The sequence below is a fragment of the Myotis lucifugus genome, unplaced genomic scaffold (assembly GCF_000147115.1).
Source record: "Myotis lucifugus unplaced genomic scaffold, Myoluc2.0 scaffold_17, whole genome shotgun sequence".
In the NCBI taxonomy this organism is placed as follows: Eukaryota; Metazoa; Chordata; class Mammalia; order Chiroptera; family Vespertilionidae; genus Myotis; species Myotis lucifugus.
Genome location: NW_005871065.1, coordinates 2,863,767 through 2,890,149, shown reverse-complemented (window position 1 = coordinate 2,890,149; position 26,383 = coordinate 2,863,767). Strand labels below are relative to the sequence as shown.

General features: G+C 35.0%; 1 protein-coding gene across 1 annotated transcript in view; it reads left to right on the top strand.

Moving 5' to 3' along the window:
• Positions 1 to 26,383, top strand: part of CSMD3 (CUB and Sushi multiple domains 3) — an 831,991-nt gene that overhangs the window by 404,251 nt on the left and 401,357 nt on the right. The window contains 2 exon segments of the mRNA XM_006085310.3: positions 9,881 to 9,984; positions 20,222 to 20,334. Of these exon segments, the coding sequence (XP_006085372.1) occupies positions 9,881 to 9,984; positions 20,222 to 20,334 (217 nt within the window).

The window sequence follows — 26,383 nt, the reverse complement described above, 5'->3', positions numbered from 1 at the left end:
CCTTCTCATCATTTCTCTCTCACAGTTTCTATTGCAGAAACAAAAAGAATATTACTTCCCACTGTGTCATGTTTTGTCCATTTCCCTACAGTGTTCTTTCCCAGTTCCCATCTTCACCTTCCATTGCACTGCCTGGGAGTTTTATCCTGGGAGAAATCTTTCTTCTTTACTCTCCAGTTGGATTAGGGGCTCTCATCTCTGCTTCCTTGTAACTCTGTGTGTCTGTGTCCAGAAGCATTTAATACAGAGCACCGCATGGGTCTTGTTTACCTCGTGTCTCCCCATTGTATTGTGATTGTCAAGGTCTCTGGGAAGTATGTGAAAAGGGAATTAGATGTTAAATTGATGGGGTGACATGGCATTGCATAGCTGAAACTTAATTAAACTGTGTGTATTTTCGTATTTAAGCATATATTTTGCATTCTGGATTTCCTCATCTGGCAACAAAAATACTTGTTAATGTTGGAGTGAATTATTAATGTTCTAAAGTGAACATAATGGAGAACACTACTTCCAGAAAAGAGAATTTTCTAGCAGCATAGAGTTTGGGGGAAATCTCTTCTCTTTGAATCATTGCCAAAAAAAAGAAAGAAAGAAAAAGAACTTTATCCTCAAGATTTACTGTGAACAGATATGAGCATCTATTTTATGCTGAATTAGTTATCATAGCTAATAATAACTGCCACTTATTGAGGATCTACTATATATCAAGTACATATATGTTGTTTTATAAACTCTTTAATTAAATACTTGCTTCAATATGAAAAAAGTATGAACTTTTTATAGATATCAGAGACTCTCTCCAAATAATATAACATTATATGGCAGCGATGGGCCTTAATACCCTAGGCTTTGCTTGTGCACTTGATTCTATCATTCTGTCTCACTAAAAAGTATAGCATGGTATTGAAGTTAAGCTATCATTAATTTGTTTAGTTGAACATCTTGAAGGGTTTATTTTAATTCTCTACTAAATATATTGCTACAAATGCCTAATACCAGCGTCAGGTGCTAAAGAAATATTGAGAAATTTTATTTGCTTTCAGATTTGTTTTGAAGAAGACAACAAAAACCAATAGACTTTACCATAGAAGATAAAATAGCTTATTCCAACCCATCCTTCCTGTATTTTCCCCAGGGATTTGACATTAGATATCAGAAATTATCTTCCCTTGCCAACACTACGAGGTATTTAACACATAGGGCATAGGCCCAACATCAAAGAGCATAGTTAGAAATTGTTATGCAGTATTTGGCAGACAGAGAGGATTTCCTAAATTGCAGACTTTACTATACAAACACAGAATAGTGTGATGTTTAAGCACACAGATTGTGGCATCAGACAAATCTGAAATAGATTTTAGCACCGTCATTGTTTGCCAAATAAATCTGGGCAAATTATGTGGACAAGGTATTTCTTTAAAAAGAGAATAGATTAGACCTATTTATCCACTAGAAAGTTTTCAGTTTTAAGTCTAGGAAACCATAAATCAAATGGTTTAAGTAATAAGGAAATGCACTATTTGGCACAACATGCTGTCCAGAGGTATGCAATCCTCAGGTACGCAGTAAAAACATCTAATATTGGCTCTGGGCATCTTCATGCCCTGGCTTTGTCCTCAAACCACATTACACAATGGCTGCCATAGTGCCAGTCAATACATTCAGTCACTTCCAAAGCAGACTGAGTCTTTGGTTTTCTTCTTTACTTTATTATTTAATTAAATCATTGTGGTAACACTGGTTAATATCATTATATAAATTTCAAGCATACACCTTTATCATACGACATCTGTGTATTCTATTGTAAGCTTACCACCCAAAGCTATGTCTCTTTCATCCCCATGTATTTGACATAGTTCATATTCTTTATCCTCCCCTGACTCTACCCCTCCTGGTAACCATGATTCTGTTCTTTGTATCTGAGTTTTCTTTTTATTTGTTTTGCTTTTTTATTTGTTATTTTTTTGTTTTATATTCCATATATGAGTAAATCATACAATTCTTGTTCTTTTCTGTCTGACTTTTTTTTCACTTAGCATTTAATTTGAGCACCAAGAGTCCTTTCCCAAAAGCCTTCCAGTAGATTTCTTCTCACTTTTCCCTGATCAGAATTAGGTCACATACTAATATGTAATCTTACCCACGACAAATTGAAATGAGACTGCTAAGATTGGCACAGGCTGATTAGGACCATCCCATAGAACTCAGAATGGGGTCAGCAATCCATAAAGCATGTGGATGTGTAGAGTAAGATACGTAGTTGAACAAAACCAGTGTAGCCTTAAGAGAAAGGTCAGGGGTGAACAAAGGAGAGGGCTGTGGGAAGGCAGTTGATTATTTCTGCCACAGTGCTCCCTTGTGATTACCAGATTTCCATATAGATACATCTTCCTCTGCATTCACTTTGTAAAAAAAAAAAAAAAAGCCTACACAAAACATATTCTTCACCTATATCAGTGGAGAAAACCCAAAATGTCAGCCTGTCACTTCATGCAATGAGCTTAGAATATCCAAGTGTTGTACTGGCATCTCCATTATTTCCAATGTAGTTTCCCATTATCCAGAGACCTATGGTCAAAAGATAGGGTATCATCACATCCCGTATGTAATTATAGAAAACAAAGGTGGTAACTGTCTTAAACACTCCCATTCAGAAGAAGAGAGTATTGAAATTCATAGAGCAATACCCTGCTGGACAAGATTGGTGGAGAGACTACCTTCTCTGAAAGTGGAATGAGTTCCTTGATGAGCCTGGCAAGTAGCAGAACTCCGTCTCTCTAGGACCTTACTCTGATACAGTGTGACGTGGATTCTGGTTCTGACTTCTGAGAAGATTTTTATTTCTATTGGACAATGCTGCTCTAAGACTTTAGTATTATAAACACGATTGCATCCAAAATTAGATGTTTCTGTTGCTTTTGCCACCCTCTGCCAGAATCCATAGTTCCTGATCCTTAGGTCAAATGCCTATACTCTGCTCATTGGGAAATAGGCTCCTAATTCCTCAAATTCAAGGAGGATATTTAGGTGCTAAGTGGCCAAACGAATGTACAAATATACACTACATATAGTTTTAGGGTTAAAATAAAGCAATGCATGTAGAATAATGAGCCTAGTGTCTTACACATTATAAATATTTGTCAAGTTTAAATTTTCCTGGGTAACAAATATGCAGCTTAAAATTAAGCATGAATTTCACATGACTTCATAAAATATAATGATGTAGAAATCATGGCTCTGTGAATAATGCAGAGATTGAAAATTATGAGACATAAGTTTTACACCAGTTTTATCAAAATACCCTAAAAAATCCATGTATTCAAACTTGTAGGAAATGAAACTATTAAGCATTTAATGTCTAATGCTATTTTCAGATTTCAAACTTCTGTAAAGCCAATGTTAAAATGCATGAGGTTATTCTTAACTGACTGCCTTAGTACCTTCAAAGTTTTAAATAACCCTCAATAAGCAGCACTGTATAAGCCATTTGGAATTATCCCCTTACAAATGGAAGTAATTGCTTTTAAAAATCAAGACAGTTATAAGTAATTTCTACATTTTATTATTACAAGTTTTTTGGCAGTACTCTGAGCTAAATGCAGCTCTCTTTTTCTACTCACGAGTGATTAATAATAAGGCAAATAAGGCAAAATATATGACATTTCTTTCTTTACTAATAAACATGATATTCTTCCTGTTTCCTTACTAAATATTTCAGCCCTAATGCCAACTAAACATGTAAAGAAAGCATTCATATTATATTGATGATGATTTATTGATTTTTTAAAATCTTTCTACTTTATTTCCACATTATGCCAAGATAAAGGGATGGAAAATGGCTATTTGGTCAACTCCATATTACAGTAGAATCTGTAGAAAATTTCACATCACACTCCTGATGTTACATTTTCTATTCTTGCACAGGCAAAAGTATAGTGTGTTGTTTTTTTTTCTTTTTTTTAAATTTTCCAAATTACCTTTATACATTCCACTAAATAATATTTTCTCTATTGGGAGTATCTAATGTGCTATTTTTGAGTTTTATTAGCATGCTTTATTTATATTAATGTGACCATTTGAGGGAAAAATAGTTTTTGTCTCTTTTTTAATATGTAGACTTTACTTTTAAACTCCTATTTTAGAAGCAATGTTTAAATTAAGCCTCAATGAATTAAATTATAATGAATGTTTTCTACAAATCAGACTATTCTAGCTTCTCAGTGATTGGGTATCATTGAAACTGTTCAATAATTACAACTGTCTCAAATTTTAGTGACAGCTCAGTGGTTAAGTGCTTATCAGAAAATATATGGATTATTTGGTAATTAACCCATCACTTTAAAATGGATAGAGTTCTCATTGTGGCATATATACATGCATGGGTCTCAGTTACAATTCAGGCAAAGTAAAGTCTACCATTAAATGGATGTCCAAATTCTTTAGGACATGATTATACAAGAATGACTATCAAAAGATTTGCATAGAATTAGCAATCCAATCAATGAGTCATTTATTAGACACATATATTGTATCTACTAGTCTATTAGGCTTTTTAAGCCATTTTAAAGGAGATGTTCCTTAATTTTAAATGAAGTGCACTCATGGATCTATTTTGAAATGTTTGGAGTAAAGTGGATCATGGCCTTTCTTCTTTGAATAGGATGACAGATGAAGTATTCTGAGAGGTCTACCCACTGGAAAAAAACAAAAACACACCATATTTTTCTTCAGAGCATTGCTAGTTAACAAGCACTTGGGTTGCGGGAAACGAGTTAGCGTGAATTGCGCGTACTCCGCGGGAGCCGTCTTAAAACTCGGTTCATATAGATTTGCGGTGGAGTGCGGGAAACGTGTAAACTCGGGCCGATTGTAACTGCGTATTACCAAATATTTCATTTCAATCGAACCCATACTTCAAAAGATATAGGCATTTTAACGCGCCATCTTATATTTTGGCGGGAAATTCACCCGACACCGTAGTGCAAGGATATATACATATATAATGAAAAGAACAGTGAGCTGAAATGAAAGGAGAATAAATCAGTATAAAGCTCGGTTTTCCTTGGAGCAGATAGCAATTCGTCTATGGAATTCTAAGATTAGGGCCTCCTCTCCTTAGATCAATAAGTAAAGAAGTTAAACTTGAAGCTTTAACATTTATCTAAAAACCCACAAAGGGTGTTCAATTTACACGAGCATGCTAGTAAACCTTGGATCTAGTTAGCAGACAATGAATGAAATTATACCCAATTTAGGCCTTCAGGATTCTCAAAGCTTAAATTCAAGCAAGATATTCTAAAGAGATATATACCTAGACGCAATCTAGTTAGATTGTTGAAAGGTAAAGACAATCAGAATCTTAAAAGCAGCAGGAGAGATACCACTTCACACCTGCTAGGACGGCTGTAATAAAACACAAACAAAAACAAGCGGAAAGTAAGTGGTGTTGATGTGGAGACATTTGGAGCCTCACGCATTCCTGGTGGGATTTAAAATGTCGCAGCACTTCTGGAAAACGGTTTGGCAGTGTCTCAAACAGCTAAACATAGGATTAATACATGACCCAGAAATTCCACTCCTATTTTTGGAAGCTAAGTAAAACTATCCTGTAAAAACATCTGAGCCTCTTTTTGGGGAGCAGTAGTTGACATTTTACTGCTTGTTTATTTCATAGTTTAGGCCTCTTATTTTATTTATTTATTTATTTATTTATTGAGTCAAGTTATTGTTGTTGTTTTCCCTAGAAACATTCAATGCTGACAAAGTTTTCAAATTCACTGTCATATTGTCATTCACTTTCTTTTAGTCTGTGCTGGGCCTGCATTTCTGTCTTGTTTCTATTTCTAATATATAAGTGTGTGTCCTCTATTTTTATTTACTACTTTTCTTTTGGTAAATATTTAAAAGAAAACTTACAATTTCAACCATTTTAAGTGTACAGTTCATTGGCATTAAGTACATTTACTATGTTGTGCAACTATCACCCATGTCTGTTGTCAATAGTTTTTCACTACATCAAACTAAAACCCTATTACCATTAAGCAATAACCACCAATTACCCTGGTAACTTCTATCTCTATAAATTTAACTTCTATCGCCACTTGTATTTCCTATCTCTACAAATTTACCTATTTAGATATTTTATATATGGGGAAACATATAATACTTGTCTTTTTGTGTCTGGTTATTTTCAAAGTATTGGAAAGTCTTCCATAAGATAAAAGAACGTGTACATTTGTCAACTTATTTTATGATACCAGTAACTTTTAAGAGTAAATCAGCAAGGAAAACCAGAGAAGCAAACTTCCTCATGTTTATAAAGTATTATCTACCTTAAAAATATTCTTAATGGTGAACCATTACATATACACCTTTTAAAATAAAATATGGTTTAATGAAGTTAACTATCACCTATTCTAGTAAAAATTATATAAGAGATCCAAGGCATTAAGATAAAAGAAAATTTTTAAGAGGCTTAAAAGCAAGATTTAAAATGTTATTTACAGAAGACATGCTTGTTATGTAGAAAAATAAAGATACTTTACAAAGATTTTTAAATAATAGGGAAGGCTTATCAAATTGCCTAAATATGAAGTCATTTAGCAAAAATAAATTTCATTTCTACATACCAACAGTTGAAAATATAAAGATATATATCATTGAAACAACAACAAGAAAAGATTTCAGCATATGTATAAAAAAAAGAGTTAAGCCAATTTATGTTGGTTCAGGGACAGATAAACTGATCAAGAGAATAGAATCTAGAGCCCCAAAACCAACACCCTATTTATAGAATCTTTATGTATGTCAGAGTTTGACATTCAGATCACTGAGGAAAGGAGGACTATTTATTCAATTAAACTACAGAGACAATTTCTTGTTCATATTGCAGTTAAAGAAAAATTGAAAGTGATGCTGCGCTTGCTTTCTGTTGTTGCATAACAAATTACCCAAAATTAGCAGCATGAAACTAAATAAATTTGTTATCTTACAGTTTCCATGGGAAAGTACTTTAGGCACACGTTAGCTGAATCCTCTTATTAAGGTCTCACCAGAATAAAATCAGGGTGTTGCCCAGGGCTGTAATCTCATTTGAGACTGTGATACCAAGCTCGCTGATTGGTGGAAGAATTTAGTTACTGGGGTTTATGATTGAGGTTCTCAGTTTATAAAGGCCACCCACTATGCCTGCTACCTGGACCTCTTCGCAGCAACAATGTGTTCTTCAAAGGCAAATAGGAAAGAATCTCTTCTGATTTATTTTGTCTCTCACTACTAGACCTTCTTTAAAGAACTTCCCTGAACTGGGTCAAGCCCACCCAGGATAATCCCCTTTGATTAACTTGAAGTCAACTGAATAAAAACCTTAATTACATCTGTAAATCTATAACAACCCTTATGTTACCCATATAATGTAACCAATTATGGGATTCATTCTCCATGATGTTAATAGGTTTTGCCTACATTCAAAGGGGAAGTAATTATACAGGCCATCTACATGGTTTGGGGGGGGGGCAGATCTTAGAGAGTCATAATTCTGCTCACTACACATACCTACTTTATCCTTTCTATGAAAGTCATTTCCCAAAGGTTAAAGTTTTGCAGGAAATATCTTTACCACCTTGGCTCATAAGCCAATGCAAAAGTGCTACGTATAGGTTAATAAGTCTAACTTCGTTAACATTATTTCTTCTAGACTAAAATATTTAACACAGAAAGTGAAAAATCAGATTATACACTTAAAGAACATATTGCAACACACATAACATGTAATGTATTGGTATCCAGAATGTACACCAGTAAAGCTGATATTCTCAACAGGTGAGCCAGGCTCAATGAAGTATTATGAATGATGCATCATGAATGAGTTACAGGTAGAACTAAAATATTGATCTTAGCTCTCAATATCTTGGGCAAAAAACTTCCATTGTAAGCAGCCTCATCAGCTCTACCTCATTGTGTCTATTCTTTCCTTACGTGTGCTATAATGGAAAACTGTGGGGAATCTGACATAAAGGATTCTTGCAATCAATAACAAGCAAACAAGTTGTCCAAGTGAAAATTAGCCAAAATACAAATAGTCATGTCACAGAAAAGGAAGCGTAAATGACGTATACATGAAAAGACATGCAACATAATAATTAATGAAGAAAATGCCAAACAAACATCATTCTTACATACTCTAAATTGGTAGAAATAATGAAATCTAATGTATACATGTTGTGAGCATTTAAATTAGTAAAATAACTTTGGAAAATCATGGCACAATGTTATAAAATTGAATTTTTCCTTTATTACTTGGACATTGGACTCCTACGTATATAACTTAGAGATATACTTGTATTTTTGAAGCAGAAAATATTTAATATTGCTCATAACTGTGTTGCTTATAATAGCAAAAAGTAGAAACAACCTAAATCTCTATTGACAGGCAGTCATTAAATGAGAATATTTATATTTAGCTCAGGGTAAACTGGGAAACATTTTTAAATTGCAGTCATGTAAAATGTATAATTCAAGGTTTTTTTGTATCTTCTGTATTAAACTTGACTGAACAATTTATTTAGTCAATGCAAATATAAAATACTTTTTTAAAGAGTCATAATCACAATTTGTTGTTATATAGCTTTGAAAAGCCAGGTTATGACTTCTGTTTTTAAAATTCCTTTTTATGATACCACAGTTATAAATAGTTATAATAATTATTAAAGGTATGCCTTTTTAATTTACTTTCTAGTAATATTGGTAACCTAAAGCATTCATTTTCTTTATGTGGTGATGAGTTATATTTTACCATAAATTAATTTTTGCTCAAGGACTTATTGAATATAGGATAGTGTTTATGTAATTTCTTACAGTATTGATTCTTAATTACATTATTCTTTTTTAGTTTTTTAAAAAATCTCTTTATTGATCAAGTTATTACATATGTGTCATTATATTAGGTTCCTAACTTAAGAATTACAATTTAGTTAAATATGGGTATTTGCATAGGAGCATAAACAATATGGATGTATGAGTATGCTTTAGTAAAAAATAATAATTATTTATCACGGATTAATGTGTCTTCCAAAGTAGTGTGCTTTGTTTTCTAAGCCAAATGTTTTGGGGGTTGCCTCTCTGGTGCAGCTCCCAGGGGTTGGGGTGCCAGATGTTGGACACCAAACCCTGGCTCCTCGGGGAGAGATGCCTGTGTGGTGCGATCCCTCCCTCTTGTATGTTGCCATGTCAGGGTAGGTCCTTTGGGAGACAGTCTCTGCCAGTCCTTCCGTCGGACGTGGTCCTTTTATCTTTTGTTGTGGAGAACAGAAGTTCCTCTAGAGTCCAGGTTATTTTCAGAGGGAAATGATCCGATACGGTTGTGAATTTGGTGTGCTTGTGTGAGGAGATGAGTTCAGGATCTTCATGCTGCTATCTTGGACTCTGCCCCTGATACTTTTAAATCTGATGATCTAGATTCAAATTTAGCTGTAACATATTTTAAGCTATACTATTTAAGCATGCTCTGTGTTTTATTGAGTTAGCTTTATAAAAATATCTGCAAATGTATGGAAAACCACTCTCCACCTACATGTCCTTTTTATAAAACCTTCTCTAAGAAGATTTGCATTCATCATTCTTCAAATACTTCATGTGAGAGTATTCTATAAACAGAAGCCATGCCATTTCATTGAAAATTATTACAGAGAGTACAATGTGCCAAATGAAAATTGTTGGAGAATCATAATGATTGAACTTTAGCAATAGTCTGACATGACCTGCTGCCATAGTATGAAATGTCTGAGGTGCATTTTAAATATTTTCCTCCCATTGCTTTATTTTTGTTTTTATTGCATAATGCTACATATTTGAGATGTTTGTTTCTGTTTATTGCTAGGTTATCCAGATAAACTTCGAAGAATTTGACCTTGAGATCGGCTATGATACGTTGACAATTGGTGATGGGGGTGAAGTTGGAGACCCCCGAACAGTGCTCCAAGTGTAAGTCCTCTGTGTTTTCCTCTTGACTTTGCCTGTCAGGTATTTTTGAAGAATTTCCCTTATTTTTCTTTATGTCTCACTAGCACCGTCAAAAGCATTGCACCTTATTTGTTATCATCGGCCTACTTGTAAGTACATTAAATCCCCTTCAGTGGGACTTAATGTACTTAATCCAAACACAAATTCTTAGAATGTATTATCAGACAGGAGCCCATTGGAAATAGACATCTAAAGAGAAATTGTGAAGTGGTTGATTGGGTCTTATATAGAAAACACATTTGCCCTCAATTAATTTAAAAACAGAGTGGAAAAAAGTATAAAATAGATCCCAGAGACTTAAACTGGTACCAAAGACTGGTCAGTGTTGCTCACTTACTGGTGGCAAACTCATCCGTAACTGCCAAGTGTTGGAGCTGAGAGTTTATCAGTGGTTATAAATTTGAAATCTTTAGCAATGAAACTTGAAGTAGTGAACCAGCAATGAACCTCTTCTCACAGAACTGAGATAGTTAAAATAGACCAAATATGGTTCTTAATGGGAGCTAAAAAAAATGAAATTATGTTGAAAAAAGGGAAGTATTAGGAACTTATTTATTGCTGGGTCCTTGGGCTGTTAATTCCAATTATTTACCTCTGATGAATCCATGAAGAAATGTTACAGGGAAAGTATATTGTTTACTTGCTATGAACTTCAAAAGCTTAGGGTGTGCTCTCAGAATTCCTTTCATAACTCTTGATTTGCAATTCAGGCTTTATCAAATCCATATTTCTAAAAATGGGATATTTGCATCATAATTACCTGAAACACTTTTTAAAAGTAGATTTCTGGCCCCCTATTCCTGACCTATTAAATCAGTGTTCTGGGATTTGCACCACAAAATATACATGTTTAATAGACTTACCAAGTGATCCTTATGCACATCAAAAATTTGAGAACTACTGGTATAAATATTTATAAATTATTTTCAGCATAAACTACTCCCAGATACAATGTGCTTGTCATGTATGTATTTCTTTCTGTGTAAATTGATTGAAGGTAAGCTAATTTTATTTCATTCTTTTTTCTCTCTTCTTTATTTTTGATTATTAATTTTACAAGTTCTTCTGGTATTATTCCATAATCCTGTAATAAAGCCTAGGATTTACCTTATGTGTACATTATAGGCCCCAGTATTATTCCTTCTTTGTTCTTATAATCCTAGGAAAAAAAACTAAAACAAAACAAAAGCAAAAACCTACTCTTCTTAGCTGTCCTCATGCATGCTTGACTTCAACTTTAACCTCTTCCTCTCCCCACAACATGTATATCACTCATCAACCACAACTTTGCTGTCTGTCTCTGAGCTATTATAATTCCATTTTGTGATTCTTAACATAGAATGTATAAAAGGGTCAGCATTTTACATGCTTGGCTGTTGTGCTCAAATTGTTTGTAACTTCACCCCTCATAAAAAGTCTCAGCATTTTTATCAGAGTGGTGAGCCTGGTAGGTATTTTACTACATTGGACTACTATCTTCTAGAAATAATCTGCAGTTTCTCCTAGATTTCCTTGTGATTTTATACCTGATAGCTTAGATTTCATTATGCTATAATACTGTATTAGAAATTTGCAGCCACAGAGCTAATATGATCAGTAGATGTGTTTGTTTATTGTTTGGGAAATACAAAGTTTTAAAGAACTGGATATTACATGCAAGAAAAATCTTAATTTATGGTTTCTTTTGTCAAACTGGCAACACTAGGCTTGGATTGTCACCTAGCAAATAATGGCTGGAACACTCTTCTTGCCCCCTTTAGAGAGGGTACAGGTTCTCCATGGTCACTAATTCTTCTTTTGTTTTGCACTTGAGCTTCTAAGAAGCTTTGCATTTGCCTGCCTGGGCCTGTAGCCATTTATGTATATGACTCCTGGTACAAAATTGGTTTTATCCTTGAATTTATAACAGTGTTTTCCAGATGGTCTCACTTTTACTCTGTCAATATTTAGATTGCTAGATTTATAAGAACAGATTATGTCAATACTGGTGTAACGGAAAAATTATGGCAGGTCAGTAAAACAGCCAGGAAGACTTTACTCAAGACAGTTGCAATAGGAATCAAGACTATTGCAATAGGGTCCCAAGTATTGGACAGAGTCAACATTGTTTCAATAGGAAAGAGAAATTGAACTCAACTCTGTTGAACCAAAAGGTAGGATTGTTTTGTTGTTATTATTGTTTTTTTAAAAAAAAACAACTCAAGGACAAGTTTTTTTTTTCCTTTCTTTTTTTTTTTTTTTGAGAGAGAGGAAGGTAGGGAGGGTGGGAGGGAGGGAGGGAGAGAGAGAGAGAGAGAGAGAGAGAGAGAGAGAGAGAGAATGAATTCAGTGGCATTAAGTTGCTCTAGCAAATTTAAGTTTCAAGTCCTTTGTGAGAGCCACTGTTCAGCCCATCTGAGGTGCCGGCTTCCCCTGGCAAGCATGTGTCCCCCTGGAATTCTCTTTCATTTTGATAGGCATATGGTTAGCCTGCCGAATATAAGTTTACAGGGAAAATATCATGCTTGCTTGCAGGAGTTGCTCTAATTTTTAACAAAGTTAGCAGTAAAGTTATAGGCCATTTTAATCTAGTGTATTGCTGAATCTTAGCAAATGAGTTTGATTCAACTTATGGGAATCTGCAAACATTTGCATAATTACTGAATGACAGTGGAAACAAGACATCTTTCTCTCTCTGATTCATTATGCTCTAGTCTCCACAAAATACACAATATGTGAATTAAGACAGACATTACCTTACCACCACCTGAACATTGGCACCTGAAGGAGAGACTTCAGACCCTCCAGACATCATATACAACATAACTAGACAAAATCTTTTATTATCCATAGGCAATAATTCTATGAAATCCAAATGCCATCAAGTTTCCTGTGAAGTTGTTTGGGGAAGACTGCCTACATATACTTAGGGAATATCCTGTAAAGAATTCTGCTGACAAATTGGCCATCTCTTTAATAAGTTTTGAATAACTTCATATATATTAGATATATGTATATAGTTAGAGTCTATCTATCTTTAAAATCTCTTTTACTTAGATGATTATGATGATGACACAACATAATTAACCAAGAATTAAGGACTGTGGTATAGGAATTGCTTTGTTAGATTATTCCCATAATTTAGTAAAATTTATTTCACAGCTCTCTCAGCAAAACCATTGCCTTTCGCAGTTTTCATTCTGCCTGGTGTGAGCTCTACAATGGCTTGCTGGCCTATGTAGGCAGAAGTGCATCTTCTCACAAACCAGTTATCAGTTCTCTGTAGGCTCTGTTATTTCTCCTCAAAGTTTTCCAAATTTCTTCTGTTTCATGACAGACATCAGATGACTTTTATATACGTTTTGCAATTCTCTTGTTACTGTCATTGACTAGACTGTTGTGCCAGCTTAGTTCTAGGAATTATATCTTCCAAAGTTTCATGAGATATCACTATAGCATACAAAGCTTTAGGCTGGCCACTTTCATTCTGAACACATGATCCTCATCAAACACCATTAAATTGGCATATGAACGAGGATATCAGACAAATCAGGTAAGGGCTTAGTGCCTTATTCTATTACTGTTGTACAGTAACGATCATCTATTTGATCCGGATCTTGTAAAAGACTAACAGGATGTTTGCGTCTCCCAAGCACAATGTTGGGATTGAGTAATAATTCTTGTTCACAGCTAGTCTGATGGCACACTCACATAGTCCAGATCTTAGGCACTTTGTAAGGTAGCTGTAACAACACATAGGACATGCAAATAAGTCAAGTGACTAAAGGCAAGGGTTTCAGTCTTTTTAAAAGTATTCTGCAGAGTAGAGTCTTCATTTTCATGACAAAACAAGTAGGAAGGCTTTACAAAACTTAGATTCTTCAAAACTGAGACCATAGTCAATTTTAGGTTACAAGCATCTTTAGAATCCATAGACTTAACCAGAAGATCTGAGAAATTATCATACAGTCGCTCCTTCAGAAGTATCTTCCTCACTGCAAATGCTGGAATCCATTGCCTACAATATTCCTGAGTGTTGCCAAAATTTTCTCTCTTTTCTTTTTGCAATAGGGAATTTCATCTGACTCTTTTGGTGCCTCAACAGCAATAAATGCCCTAAATATTTTACCTCAGTTTAGCAATAATGCAATTTATCTCGTGAGGCCTTATGCTCTTTCTAAGGGGGATTATGACAAAGAAAAGGCATTGGTTTTGCTTCGATCTTTAGTTTCTGACTCTGCCAGCAAATACTTATAGATCCTTCTGGTGGGATAGCTTCCTCAAAGTTTTCCTGTAAATGACTAGTGCAATGTAGGAAAACACTTAAACTCTTGAGGAATCCTTTGCCCATAAATATGGGACTTCTTTAAAAGTAAAAGCAAATATGCCCTAACCGGTTTGGCTCAGTGGATAGAGCGTCGGCCTGCGGACTGAAGGGTCCCGGGTTCGATTCCAGCCAAGGGCATGTACCTTGGTTGCGGGCACATCCCCAGTAGGGGGTGTACAGGAGGCAGCTGATCAATGTTTCTCTCTCATCGATGTTTCTAGCTCTCTATCCCTCTCCCTTCCTCTCTGTGAAAATCAATAAAATATATTTAAAAAAAAAAAAAGTAAAAGCAAATAAAAAGTTAAACTTGTCTATTAGAGAAACAGGATCCTCCAAAAAATCAGATTATAGATAAATTGCAGAAAAACTTTGCGGATGATGGTATCAAAGTTATAACGTTCCAGTGATAGGAACTATATAGGCATTAATGGAACAGTGAATTTATTTACTTCTTCAAGATCTCGACAAAGGTCAGCCTTCTTTATCATATTTACCTTCCTTTTTTACTGAACATTTGGCAGTGTTAGTATCACAGGGTGAGTTCCCTTTTATAATTATTCCTTATTTTTCTAATTTGTTTTGTAACTGGTTTATTCCTTCTAATTGAGCTCTGGACAAAGGGTAGCATTTGACAACACATGGCCATGGCTTATGCTTTTGATATGCTATTTCTGTTGGTTCTACATATTAGTATTATTATTTCTAGGACCCAAAGTGATACATTGATTTGTTTCTGCTGAAGGTACTTTTCCAGTGCCTTGTGAGTCTGCCGCTCTCTGCTGTACCCCTATTTTTAGTAAGAAAATCAGATGCTTTTATTTCCAGGGCTTTCCACAGATGCTCCATATGGAGTATACAATATGGTATTCTTAATTACACGAGCGATATCTCCACAATAGGCTTACATGAGAAGCAAGAGAAAGTAAGAAAACGTGTTCCTCAGTTACAGGATCTTTTCATGTGGGAACTACAGAAGAAGAAAAAAAACGCACACACCACAATTATAAAGCTTATTCAAAATACCAGCAGCCAACCAGATGGAAAGTGAGGGGTTTCTGGGGAAATTTCAGAATAAGTAGTGCCAGTATCTACCATAAAAAGCAAGGATATGTTAACTTGAGAGAAAGTTGTTGGAAGTATATTTCACCAGTTCCTACCTCTGAGATTCCGTCAGCTGTAATCCACTTGTTAATTGTGCCCTAGCCTTCTGCACTTTTCTGATTCCCTGTTTCTGCAATTTCTGGAATCATCTGGATCTTTCTCTCCAACCCCTGTCCCAGTGCCCCAACTTCTTGCAGTAGCGAAGCTTCTTCCATTGCTTCTTTTCTAGATTGGACAGAATAGAGGTTGTTTCATTTAGTGAACAGTTTTAACTGAACAATAAACACAGCAGTTTTTAACTTATTCACATTTTTCTAGATTATCTCAAAACTGAGTAAATGCAGCTAAGATTTGAGTAATAATCTTGTTATCAGGATATTTGGAGTGTCCCCTTCTCCATTGAGTGTTGGGGATGGAGCCATTATGATGTGTTGAGAAAAATAATTTTCTGAGGCTCACATGGGAGGATGAGTGATTTTTATTTGTGTGGAATTGCATCCCTGGGTTTCTATAGTCTCATTTCCTTTAACTCAGTCCTGGGAGATGTGTAACCTGGAATTCAGCGGAGCTAAAAGCTAAGCCAGTGTCCAGTTGCAGCCAGGTCCAGGTCAGCATCAGGTTGTGTGGGGTCCACATGGCCATGAGCCATGTGGGAAAAATGCAGGGGAGCAGGAATGAGAGCCCTGTAAGCTCGGAGTCAACCAAGAGAGCAAACTCCTTTGCTTAGGGAAATAAGTATCCCCAACCTTCCCACGCTTCCAGGGGGGACTGACACACAAGTACCTTCCAGACATCACTTTACTGAGCATGCAAACTGCAGCCTCCTGGCAAAGTTGACCAAATGACATTCCTATAGTATTTGGCCTTCCCTTTGCTCCATTTCTGTTATTCGTCACTAAGTCAATTACAATGGTGTCTGTCTGTCCTTGCCATTCTGCCACTTTGTCCTTAATTTAAACTTGGATAGTCAGCAAGAGAGCCGAGATAAAGGTGGGTAGGACCAGAGGATGATTTTGATCCATGCAAGTACATTTTGTGGAAATAACGGGAGACTCACCTCTTTGGGAATATAACACTGAGTTTCTCCCAGCTCACCTTGAGAGGAAAGGCTATGAGCAATCTCCTCCGATGGGTCTCCCAAGCCCTTAGTTCTTCTGCAGTTGTGGAGGGTGGTGAATATTTGGCTACTCCTTGATGGGGTGGGTCATGTTCTGGTGCCCAATGTGCTTGCAACATCAAAGTCGCCAGTTGCAGAATTTCATACAATAGCTTGTGCACATGTACAAGCGTGGGGGTCTGAATTGAAAACATGCTGTGAAGGACATTTACAACTTCTGGGAAACAAGGAAAGCTTTCCTATGGGTACCATCAGCTGGCAGCAATGCTGGGTAGCTTCTCAATGGCATTAGCATCACTGGTGAGCAGATAAGAGAAGCAGGCTTTCCTCACATTGTAACAAGAAAAATGTGCACTTGTATGGCTCTTTGGCTCACATTATCATGTCGCTATATTCATCAACATAACACTTAGTAAAACATTTGCCTTTTTCCAAGGAACTAGGGAAACTTCTTTGCATCATGTTGCCTTTGTATAGGGACAGAGTCTTTTATGCAAGTTCTTAACTACTCCCTGAACATATTCCTTTTTAATTTCTGCTTTCCTAGACCCATGATGAATAGATGATAAGAGACTCCTGGAAATAGAATCTATACTAAAACATAGAGTGAGCTCAGGACTAGGATATGAGGAGCGCAAGCCTGTATCCTCTAAGAAGGCAGGTAATCCATTATCAACTAAAGAAATTGTGTCCTTATCCTTCTTTGAAAGGAAACCCATTGACAAATGGAGCCATATATCTAAAAACTCATCACTTTCCTTTTCCCAGGATCTATTTGAAGCAAGTAAGGATAAGGAGATATAGGGGGAACAGAGGGAGTAGAAATAGCAAAGAAAGGAAGAAAAGGTTTCTATGAAAGAGAAAGTACCTTTAATTCTCACATTGCCTCTCCCCTTCTTCTCATTCTTTCCTACTGGCTATTCAAATCATTTTTAACTTTCCTCTTAGAATGATATCCATTCCATAAATTAATTTGCTTAGAATGAGGCCCTTCTAAAGCCCTCACAAATCCTGAAAGACTGGATTCTCATATTTATATTCCAGATGTGACAGAGGTTTATCTATTTAAGAGAAAGAATTTCTGGCAACATTCCTGGCTTTCCATATTTCCCCTCTATCAAAACTACTAATCATGATTTTGATAAGATTTTAGAGCCCAATGTACCCACACTATTGAATAATAAAATCTTGACTTTGGAATGATAGTCTATCCAGCTGGTATTCCAAAAGAGCAGAGCTCTAGAAGGGAGACTTTTATAATCCAGGGCCTCTTATAAGACCGTTATGGGCCCCAAGACCTTTAGCTGGCCCACATCATTCAGGAACTGCCATTTGTATCCCATCCTCACCACCAAATTGTTGGGGAGATAGAATTAAAAATGAAATCTCCTGCCAACCCAGTAAACATTCTTCACAAAGTGTAGAAAATGATGAAACAGTAGAGTTGATATTGAATAAGCATTAAACCAGACTGTGATATGCATCACAGGCAATCTGCTAAGGAGATTGCAAAGAGAAATAAATCTCACCTTTGTATATAGCCAGGCAGTTACAGTCCATTACATACACAATAGTTGTCGTTACCAAAAGGCTAAATAAAGCTTCTGTTTTTGTGGCAAGCTGTGTGCCTAGGTTCAAACTCCCACAGAAACAAGAAGACAGGGCAGTAGCCTCCTGGATGGTCACGTTTCAAAGAGGTGGTTCCACAGCTTCCAAGGAAAACATTCATGGCACGAAAATTGACAAGAGGCTTATTTAGCTTAAAATATGTCTGTACATTCGAAAGAAACAGATATCATTTATCATTTCAAGTTTTCTAAAGAAATTGCTAAACAAAAGGGGAGATTTGTCTTTCCCTTCTAGTGTCAGGGAAATTATTACTTTTTAGACTTCCATTTTACCTTTATACCAAAAACGAGCTGTGAGCTAGAATTGTGGCCAATAGAAGAACAAGTTAATAAGGGAACAATTTGACTATATGTTTAGCTGTTCTTTATGAACTGACAAAATTACCATGCTAGAGGTTTATTTTTTGTGAAATAGATTGTTGGCATATTTGATATAGTGTATCTAATGTACATCATATCGTTTTAAGCTCTCATACCCATTTCATAATGGATTTATTTTACTTTCTGTCATGTGTCTACCTTGAATCTCACTCTTGCCCATAAAGAGTGAGGATTGAAGGTAGACACATGACAGAAAGTAAAATAAGTCCAGTCTTTTGAACTTCCTATAAAGTTCAAAAGACTGGTGCTTATTAACTCACCTATTTGCAAATTAAAAGTTCACGTCACAATGTTTAATTGCATGATGTTTTCAAATAATAGTGTTTGTGTGTGTGTGTGTGTAGATATATATATATATATATATGTATATATATATATATATTACAAAGGGGAGTTATGTGTATCTTTTATATTATAATACTTTAAATTTGGCGAGTAAAAATTAAATATAATCTATATATTTTATGGTATCTTATAGGATCTTGATATCATACTATTAAGTTTTCCTCACTATCATGGGTAATTCCATAATTAAATCATGATATTTAACTGGGTTTCTTTGTGATAGATTCCCATAAATTCTGGGACATTGGACACTGGGGACGCAGCTGTATTGCGCATGCAGTCCACTGATGATATTTTACAGTTTTGATGGCTGGCATGTTCTGCAATGGTCACTTCAGGGATATGTTCCTCCATGCTGCCCTCTCCTGGTCTAATTACAGTATAGCCTCCATCCAAGAGCTTCCTGCTTAGGGCAGGCACCTTTTTCATTATGAAGGGTAACTTTATGCTAATGTAATTTCCAGCAATTCTCTGTTTATAGCAACAAAATAGGTAGACTCTTAGAGTAATTTCTTCTTTTGAAAAGAAAACACTATATTGTTAATGTGTGATTTAGAATTCCCAATCACTATGGATATTTTACTCAGCAGTGAATCCATTTTTTTTTTCCTCTTTCTATTCTTGATAGCTGTTTTCCCCCAAGACCTCATTTACTTAGTAATGCTGTCCCCTTTATATGACCTTTGGCTTTGTTTCAAATATGTGACTGCAACCTTATGAATGATAAAGAAACATGAAGTAATTTTCCTTGAGAGGGTTATAAAATTGAGCATTACTGAATGACATTAATACATAGACTTAATGATGTCATATGAAATTAGCAATATATTTTAAATAGAAATATTTGCATCAAAACATACACGAAACAGCTAGCCTAACATCGGTATTGCAGAGGGTTATATTATAGTCCTTGACATTTTATTGTTTTGCACAGTGATTAAATATTTTTACAATATTTCTTTAGAACAGAGTTCTGTGAAACTTGAAAGGTTAAATTGAAGTGCATCCCTGGTGTGTTTATTTTAAGCTTTAAGACTTTCATAGAAGTATACAATTCTCGGAAGGTCTAAAATGTACTATGTTGCCTCAGGAATATGAAAGATCTAACCTAGTTAAACACATGAAATGTTACTTGTTTATAATAAACCTTGATCATTAAATGGTGTTTGTTCCGTTCCATCACTGCATAGTGTTGTAAGTGTATCTGACAGTTGCTTTTTTCTAGCGGAGAATGTATTGAGAAACATGTCTTTCTCATAAGTTGCCTGCAGAGGGCGTTGTAATAACCCATCTCTCCCTTCTTTGCCCATCTCTTTCTAGTCTTACTGGAAGCTTTGTGCCGGACTTGATAGTGAGCATGAGCAGCCAAATGTGGCTGCACCTTCAAACAGATGAAAGTGTTGGATCTGTTGGATTCAAGGTTAACTACAAAGGTAATGGTGAACTGCTACTATGGGGAATACGTCATTCTCATACCACCAGAGAATACTTTTAAATTCTAGTTTAATTGCATCTGCAAAGTAAGTTTCCCAGAACACAAGCAAGAATATATTTTTAAAAATGCTTTTCTTTTAAAGTTATCTACAAATGTTTATTTCATTTTCCTTTACATGGAAATGTTTTTAATTGTGTCTGTTTTGCATACATCATGTCTCCCCTAGTCCACTATGCTATCCTTATGCTTTAATCACTCTGGACTCTTAGCCCTTCCCAAAATAGACAGTATAGTTTTATACATATCACATAGTTTGCCTGGCTATGTATATATTATATATGTTTATATATAATCTATATATATAATCTATATATAATTTATATATATATATATTCACATATATAATTTATATATAATTTATATATTTATATATATTTATATATATATATACAAATTATTAAATACTTAAGTACCAAGTAAAGGGCTTAAAAATTTGGAATACTTTTAAAAAATTTATTAGTGATTCTCTCAGATCAAACACATGGTCTTAGTGTTTAGATTATCAATTCCTGTGGTCTGTCAACTCATAGAATACAAATGTGTGAAATTGCTACTGCCCATACCAGCGTTGGTAATGATATAGATTAATTATATGTATATAACAAAATATTTTGTTCCATTTCCACTTATAAGAGATAGATGTAAGCATTTTGAAATCATGAATATCTTTGACACATGATGAACCTTGATTAAAGTTAAAAACAATGAATATATACACACAACCTACATATTAGAAATGCTAATTTGGAATTCTGACTGAAGAAATATATAAATGCTAATAAATTCAGTTAAAATCTGTGCTTTAAAGTATGAAAACAGAAAAGAACCCTTCAGAACATTGTCACTTGAATCTATTATTTCTGTTGTGGTAAAAGTTATTATTCTTTAGCTTATCAATTAAACAATGGCTGTACAAAAGTCTCTTACTTGCATAACAATAACTTTTAATCAGAGTTTCCTTTTTCAGCATTGGCTTGCCATGCCTTTGTATGCAGACACAGGGAAATGAATGCATGATGTTGTCAGGGAGACAGGACACAGGCATTCTGTGTTGTTAACTTTTGACGAAATTGGTTCTATATTAATTTGAATAGTGCATGAAATCTGTAGAAATGTCAATTTAAAAGTATAAAGGTTACCCTGATTTATAATTTAAAATATATGTTTCTTTCATTTAAAAATCCACATCTATCCCCAGTGAATAAAACAATGTTACAAAATTTAAAGAATAGTCAGCTCATGTTGAAAATACCTACATGATTTCTCTTTTCCCTCCTCTAAGGACTAATTGAGCCTGGCATCATTATATTCCTCTTGGTTTTATTATTTTCTTCACTCTATGAAGGAAAACCTATGGTCATTTAAACCTTAGATACGATATTAATCACTAACTACAATGCTTCAGCAAAGAGCACAGTTATTAAGCTCATGACCAGGTTGGAGAAGCAGGGAAGCTTTCTCAGTATTTACAAAGCTCTTCACTCCACTGCAGTTCAAGAGTTCAAAGAACATTGTAATGGAGCACAGAAATTAGCGTTGCTTTGTTTTCTTTCTGCTCAGTTTTCAACAAGAGTAATTCAAAAAATATTTCCTAAGGATCTGCTTATGTGTCAGCTACAGAATGAGTTGTTGAATATAGAAGGAACATCCAAATTTGATCCCTCTCAGCAAGATCATAATATAGAGACAGAAAAAAAAGCACCTAAGTATTCATACACAAATATCCGCGACGATGAGATAATTGAAACTAACCCCGGAGATTCTTAGTGAATAATGCCCTTATTCTCCCTCCCTTCAATCTGTTCTCTTCCAATCTAACTACCACATCACTAACTGTGATCTCCCAGCAGCAGAGAAGGAATCATATTACTGTGTTTCCATAACTTTCCATTTTCTAGAGTTAAAGTCCAAAACCTCCATAGGTCTTATCTTCTAGCTTCCTTCATCCGTTTTTGTCTTTTTTCCTACAATCCATTTTTATCACATTATCCACAATCCTCTGAACTCAGCAAGTTGTTTCACACCTGTCCTCTGGACATTCAGTAAATTCTACCTGAATTCCTATTCTAATTTTAATTCAACATCGCATTACTCAGCCTTGAAGGTGAAATTCAAATATGTTTTCTTCTGTGCAGTTTTCCTTAACTCCACCCATCACAAAAAAAACTTTTCATATATATCATATTTATCTTTATTTTTCCAATAGCAACTCCCTGTTTTGTCATCACAGGTGATTAATGATTGTTCAGTAAAGCTAGACAAATGATTTGACCTGTATAACATGATGTAACATATGGTAAAATATGTCCTCAAAAATGTATTTATCATGATTTTTTTTACACTGAAAATCTTAATTTTGCATTCTCCATAACTTTAAAACCTGAGCTCAAAGTTGAAGTGGGGTTCATTTTAAGAAGTTTCAAGTTTTGATATGCAGATAACTTCAGCAACCTCGCCTACTAAAAATAATTTTCATAATTTTCATAATTAGTAGTGTGTTGGTTTTAAATGGAACACTTGCTAAAATAGCTTTCCAGATTTGATCTAAAGATTTCTTTTTCGGTCACCTGTAGATTTTGCATGGTATAGCTTTAGATGTAGCTTTCCTATAAATTAAACATATATTGCAATATATATATATATATATCTCTTACCTAATAATAGACAAACATGTAAATTGACTGTACCTTCGCTACACTAACCAGCCAATCAGGAGAGTATGCAAATTTACCCAACAAAGATGGTGGTTAATTTGCATACGTAGGCTCCAAGCGGTGGAGCAAAGACTGAAGGCAAGCCGGAACAGCAAAGACTGAAGACTGAAGGTGGCTCCGGCCGGAGCAGCGAAGATGGAAGACTGAAGGCGGCTCTGGCCGGAGCGAAGGCCTGGGTCCTGGGTGCCGGAGGAAAACCGGTGCCGGCAGCCAGGAGAAGGGAAGGCCTATTGCATGAATCTCTTCGTGCAATGGGCCTCTAGTATGTATGTATGTGTGTGTATATATATATACACACACACACACACACACACACACACACACATACATATGCATATATTTGTGTGTGTATGTTCTTCTAAATTAAAAAAATAGTGACTAAATTATGCAATTTATATATTGTTTTTCACATTGTATTTTAATTCTTAAATTATGCTTTGCTAATTACCTAAGACAGTGTATTTAAAAAAAATAAATGTATTGCAGTAATATTGTTAATAAAATTATATAGGTTTCAAGTGTACAATTTTGATACATCATTTGTATATTACATTATGTGCCCACCACCCAAAGTCAAACCTCTGCACCATATATTTGCCTCCATTTGCCCTTTACTACCCTATCTCACCCATTCTGTCTAATAACTACCATACTGTTTCTGAGTTTTACTTTTCAGTTATTGCTTTCAGTTTATATCACACATAAGAGTGAAATCATATGGTTCTGGGCTTTTTCTGCGTGGCTTATTTCAGTTAGCATGATATTCTCAAGATCCATCCATGATTTCTCAAATGGTAATATTTCATCTTTTCTTCTGGCCAAGTAGTATTCCATTGTATATGTGCACCACATCTTCTTTATCTAATAATCTATTGAAGGACACTTTGTTTTTTTCCATGTCTTAAACACTATGAATAATGCTGAACGAAACAGTATGGAAGTTCCTCAAAAAATTAAGGATACAGTTACCATATCATCTAGCATCCTTTCTTCTGAGTATGTACCCTCAAAAACTTGAAAACATTTATGCACAAAGATATATGTATCCCTATGTTCATTGCAGCATAAGACAATTCTGTTAGAAACTCAAAGTAGAAAAAGATTAGAATCTAGAATTCTAGTGTCTCATCAGCTATACATATTTGTGTGCGTGCACACACATACACACACACACACACTTGATTTCAAATGTTTTTACATATTTAGTTCAACATGTTTACTTGATATTCCTTAGGAATATTTAGCAGAGGCATATAAAGAAAAATCTCTAGCCTTTATAGAGCTATGAAAGTGATAATATCTCTTTTTTGAAATCCAACATGTTTTGATTAATTTCCAGTTGTCTAATAGTATACATTTCAACAATAGTATTAATAGCCAGCACTTATTGAATGGTCATGTACAAATGTAAGCACATTTCATCTCATTTAATTAACTACAACAAACCTACCAGGCAAGTAATATTATTATCCCTGTTTCATGGATGAAGTAACTGAGACAAACCTCATTATTAAATTGGTCATCATTTTCCCACAGAATTGTAATCTTACATTTATAATAGCAAAAGTTTTCGCCCTAACCGGTTTGGTTCAGTGGGTAGAGTGTCGGCCTGCAGACTCAAGGGTCCCAGGTTCAATTCCGGTCAAGGGCATGTACCTTGGTTGCAGGCACATCCCCAGTGGGGGGTGTGCAGGAGGCAGTCGATCGATGTTTCTCTCTCATCGATGTTTCTGGCTCTCTATTTTTTTTAAAAAATAGTAAAAGTTTTCATATAAATTTGCATTCATGTAACTGTTTTTGTTTTTCTGCCCAAACCATTTTGTTACAATTTTACTAGTTTTGAGGTTTTATTTTTTAAAATATCTTGTAGGTAAAGCTCTCTAATACTATTCTTCAATCTCAAAATTTTCATGACAATCCTTTACACTTAATTTCCACCTGTTTGAAAAATAGCATTGTTGAATAATATAAAAACTATTTCTGATTTTCATTAGAACTGCATTAATTTTATGTATCACTGTGGGTAATATTGATATTCTTATGTAATGTTTTCTCCTCAAGTCTCCTTTAATCTTCTTAAATTTCAATTATATTTATTTTCAATACAGCTTCTTTTTCATATGTGATAGCTTTATTCCTAAGTATTTTCTAATTTTTGTTATATTCTAACATAATATTTATTTTATATTTCCATTTATAACTGATTATAAAGGATTATTATATTATTATATCTCTATTATAAAGATGTTAATTTTTGCATGCCTGTGTAGTATTTGGCCATATATTTAATGCTCTTATTACTTAAAATTAATTATAGTTAGGCATTGTAATAATTGAAAAGGCATTCGTCATTAAATTACAGAAAACACAAATAATAGTGTTGTAATTAAGGCTTTATTATTTTCACATGGCATGTCTAGAGAAGCGTAAATGCTGATTTGGGATGGTTTCTTAGCATTGTCATCTGACACTCAGAGGCATCCTTTTCTCCACCTTCCTTAGTGTATTTATCTTTATCCACAAAGTTGTAACATCACTGTTGCCAAATATTGATTGCAGAAGTAGATTGGAACTACTAACCCTGCTAAATTATAATGACGAAAGCTGGCAGTTCTGTTTGGTTCTTCTTTTGATGCTCATGACTTTATTATTTCAACATTTAACATGATATTTGACTCGGATATGGGGAAAAGAGTCTTTAACAAGTCTATCTGATTGACAAAATCAGATAATTAACTATGCCACTCCTTTAACTCTGTTCATAGATTTCTAATTCTGGGACAAACTTCCATTTTTGCAATAAAACCTTCTTGAAACTGATATTAAATATTTTAATATATTTTTCGATACAATCCTAGCTAATAAAGAGGGAATATGCCAGCCGTGGGCAAACTACGGCCCACGGGCTGGATCCGGCCCGTTTGAAATGAATAAAACTAAAAAAAAAAAGACCGTACCCTTTTATGTAATGATGTTTACTTTGAATTTATATTAGTTCACACAAACACTCCATCCATGCTTTTGTTCCGGCCCTCCGGTCCATTTTAAGAACCCATTGTGGCCCTCGAGTCAAAAAGTTTGCCCACCCCTGGAATATGCTAATTGACCCTCACGCTGTTGCAAAGATGGCGGTGCCCACAACCACTAAGGAGGGAACATGCTAATTGACTGCCCCGCCCTCAAAGATGGTGGCACCCACAGCCACAAGATGGCAGCACCCAGTCCCCTCAGCCACCCAGTTGCCCAGGCTCAGGTAACCAGGGCCAGCTGATG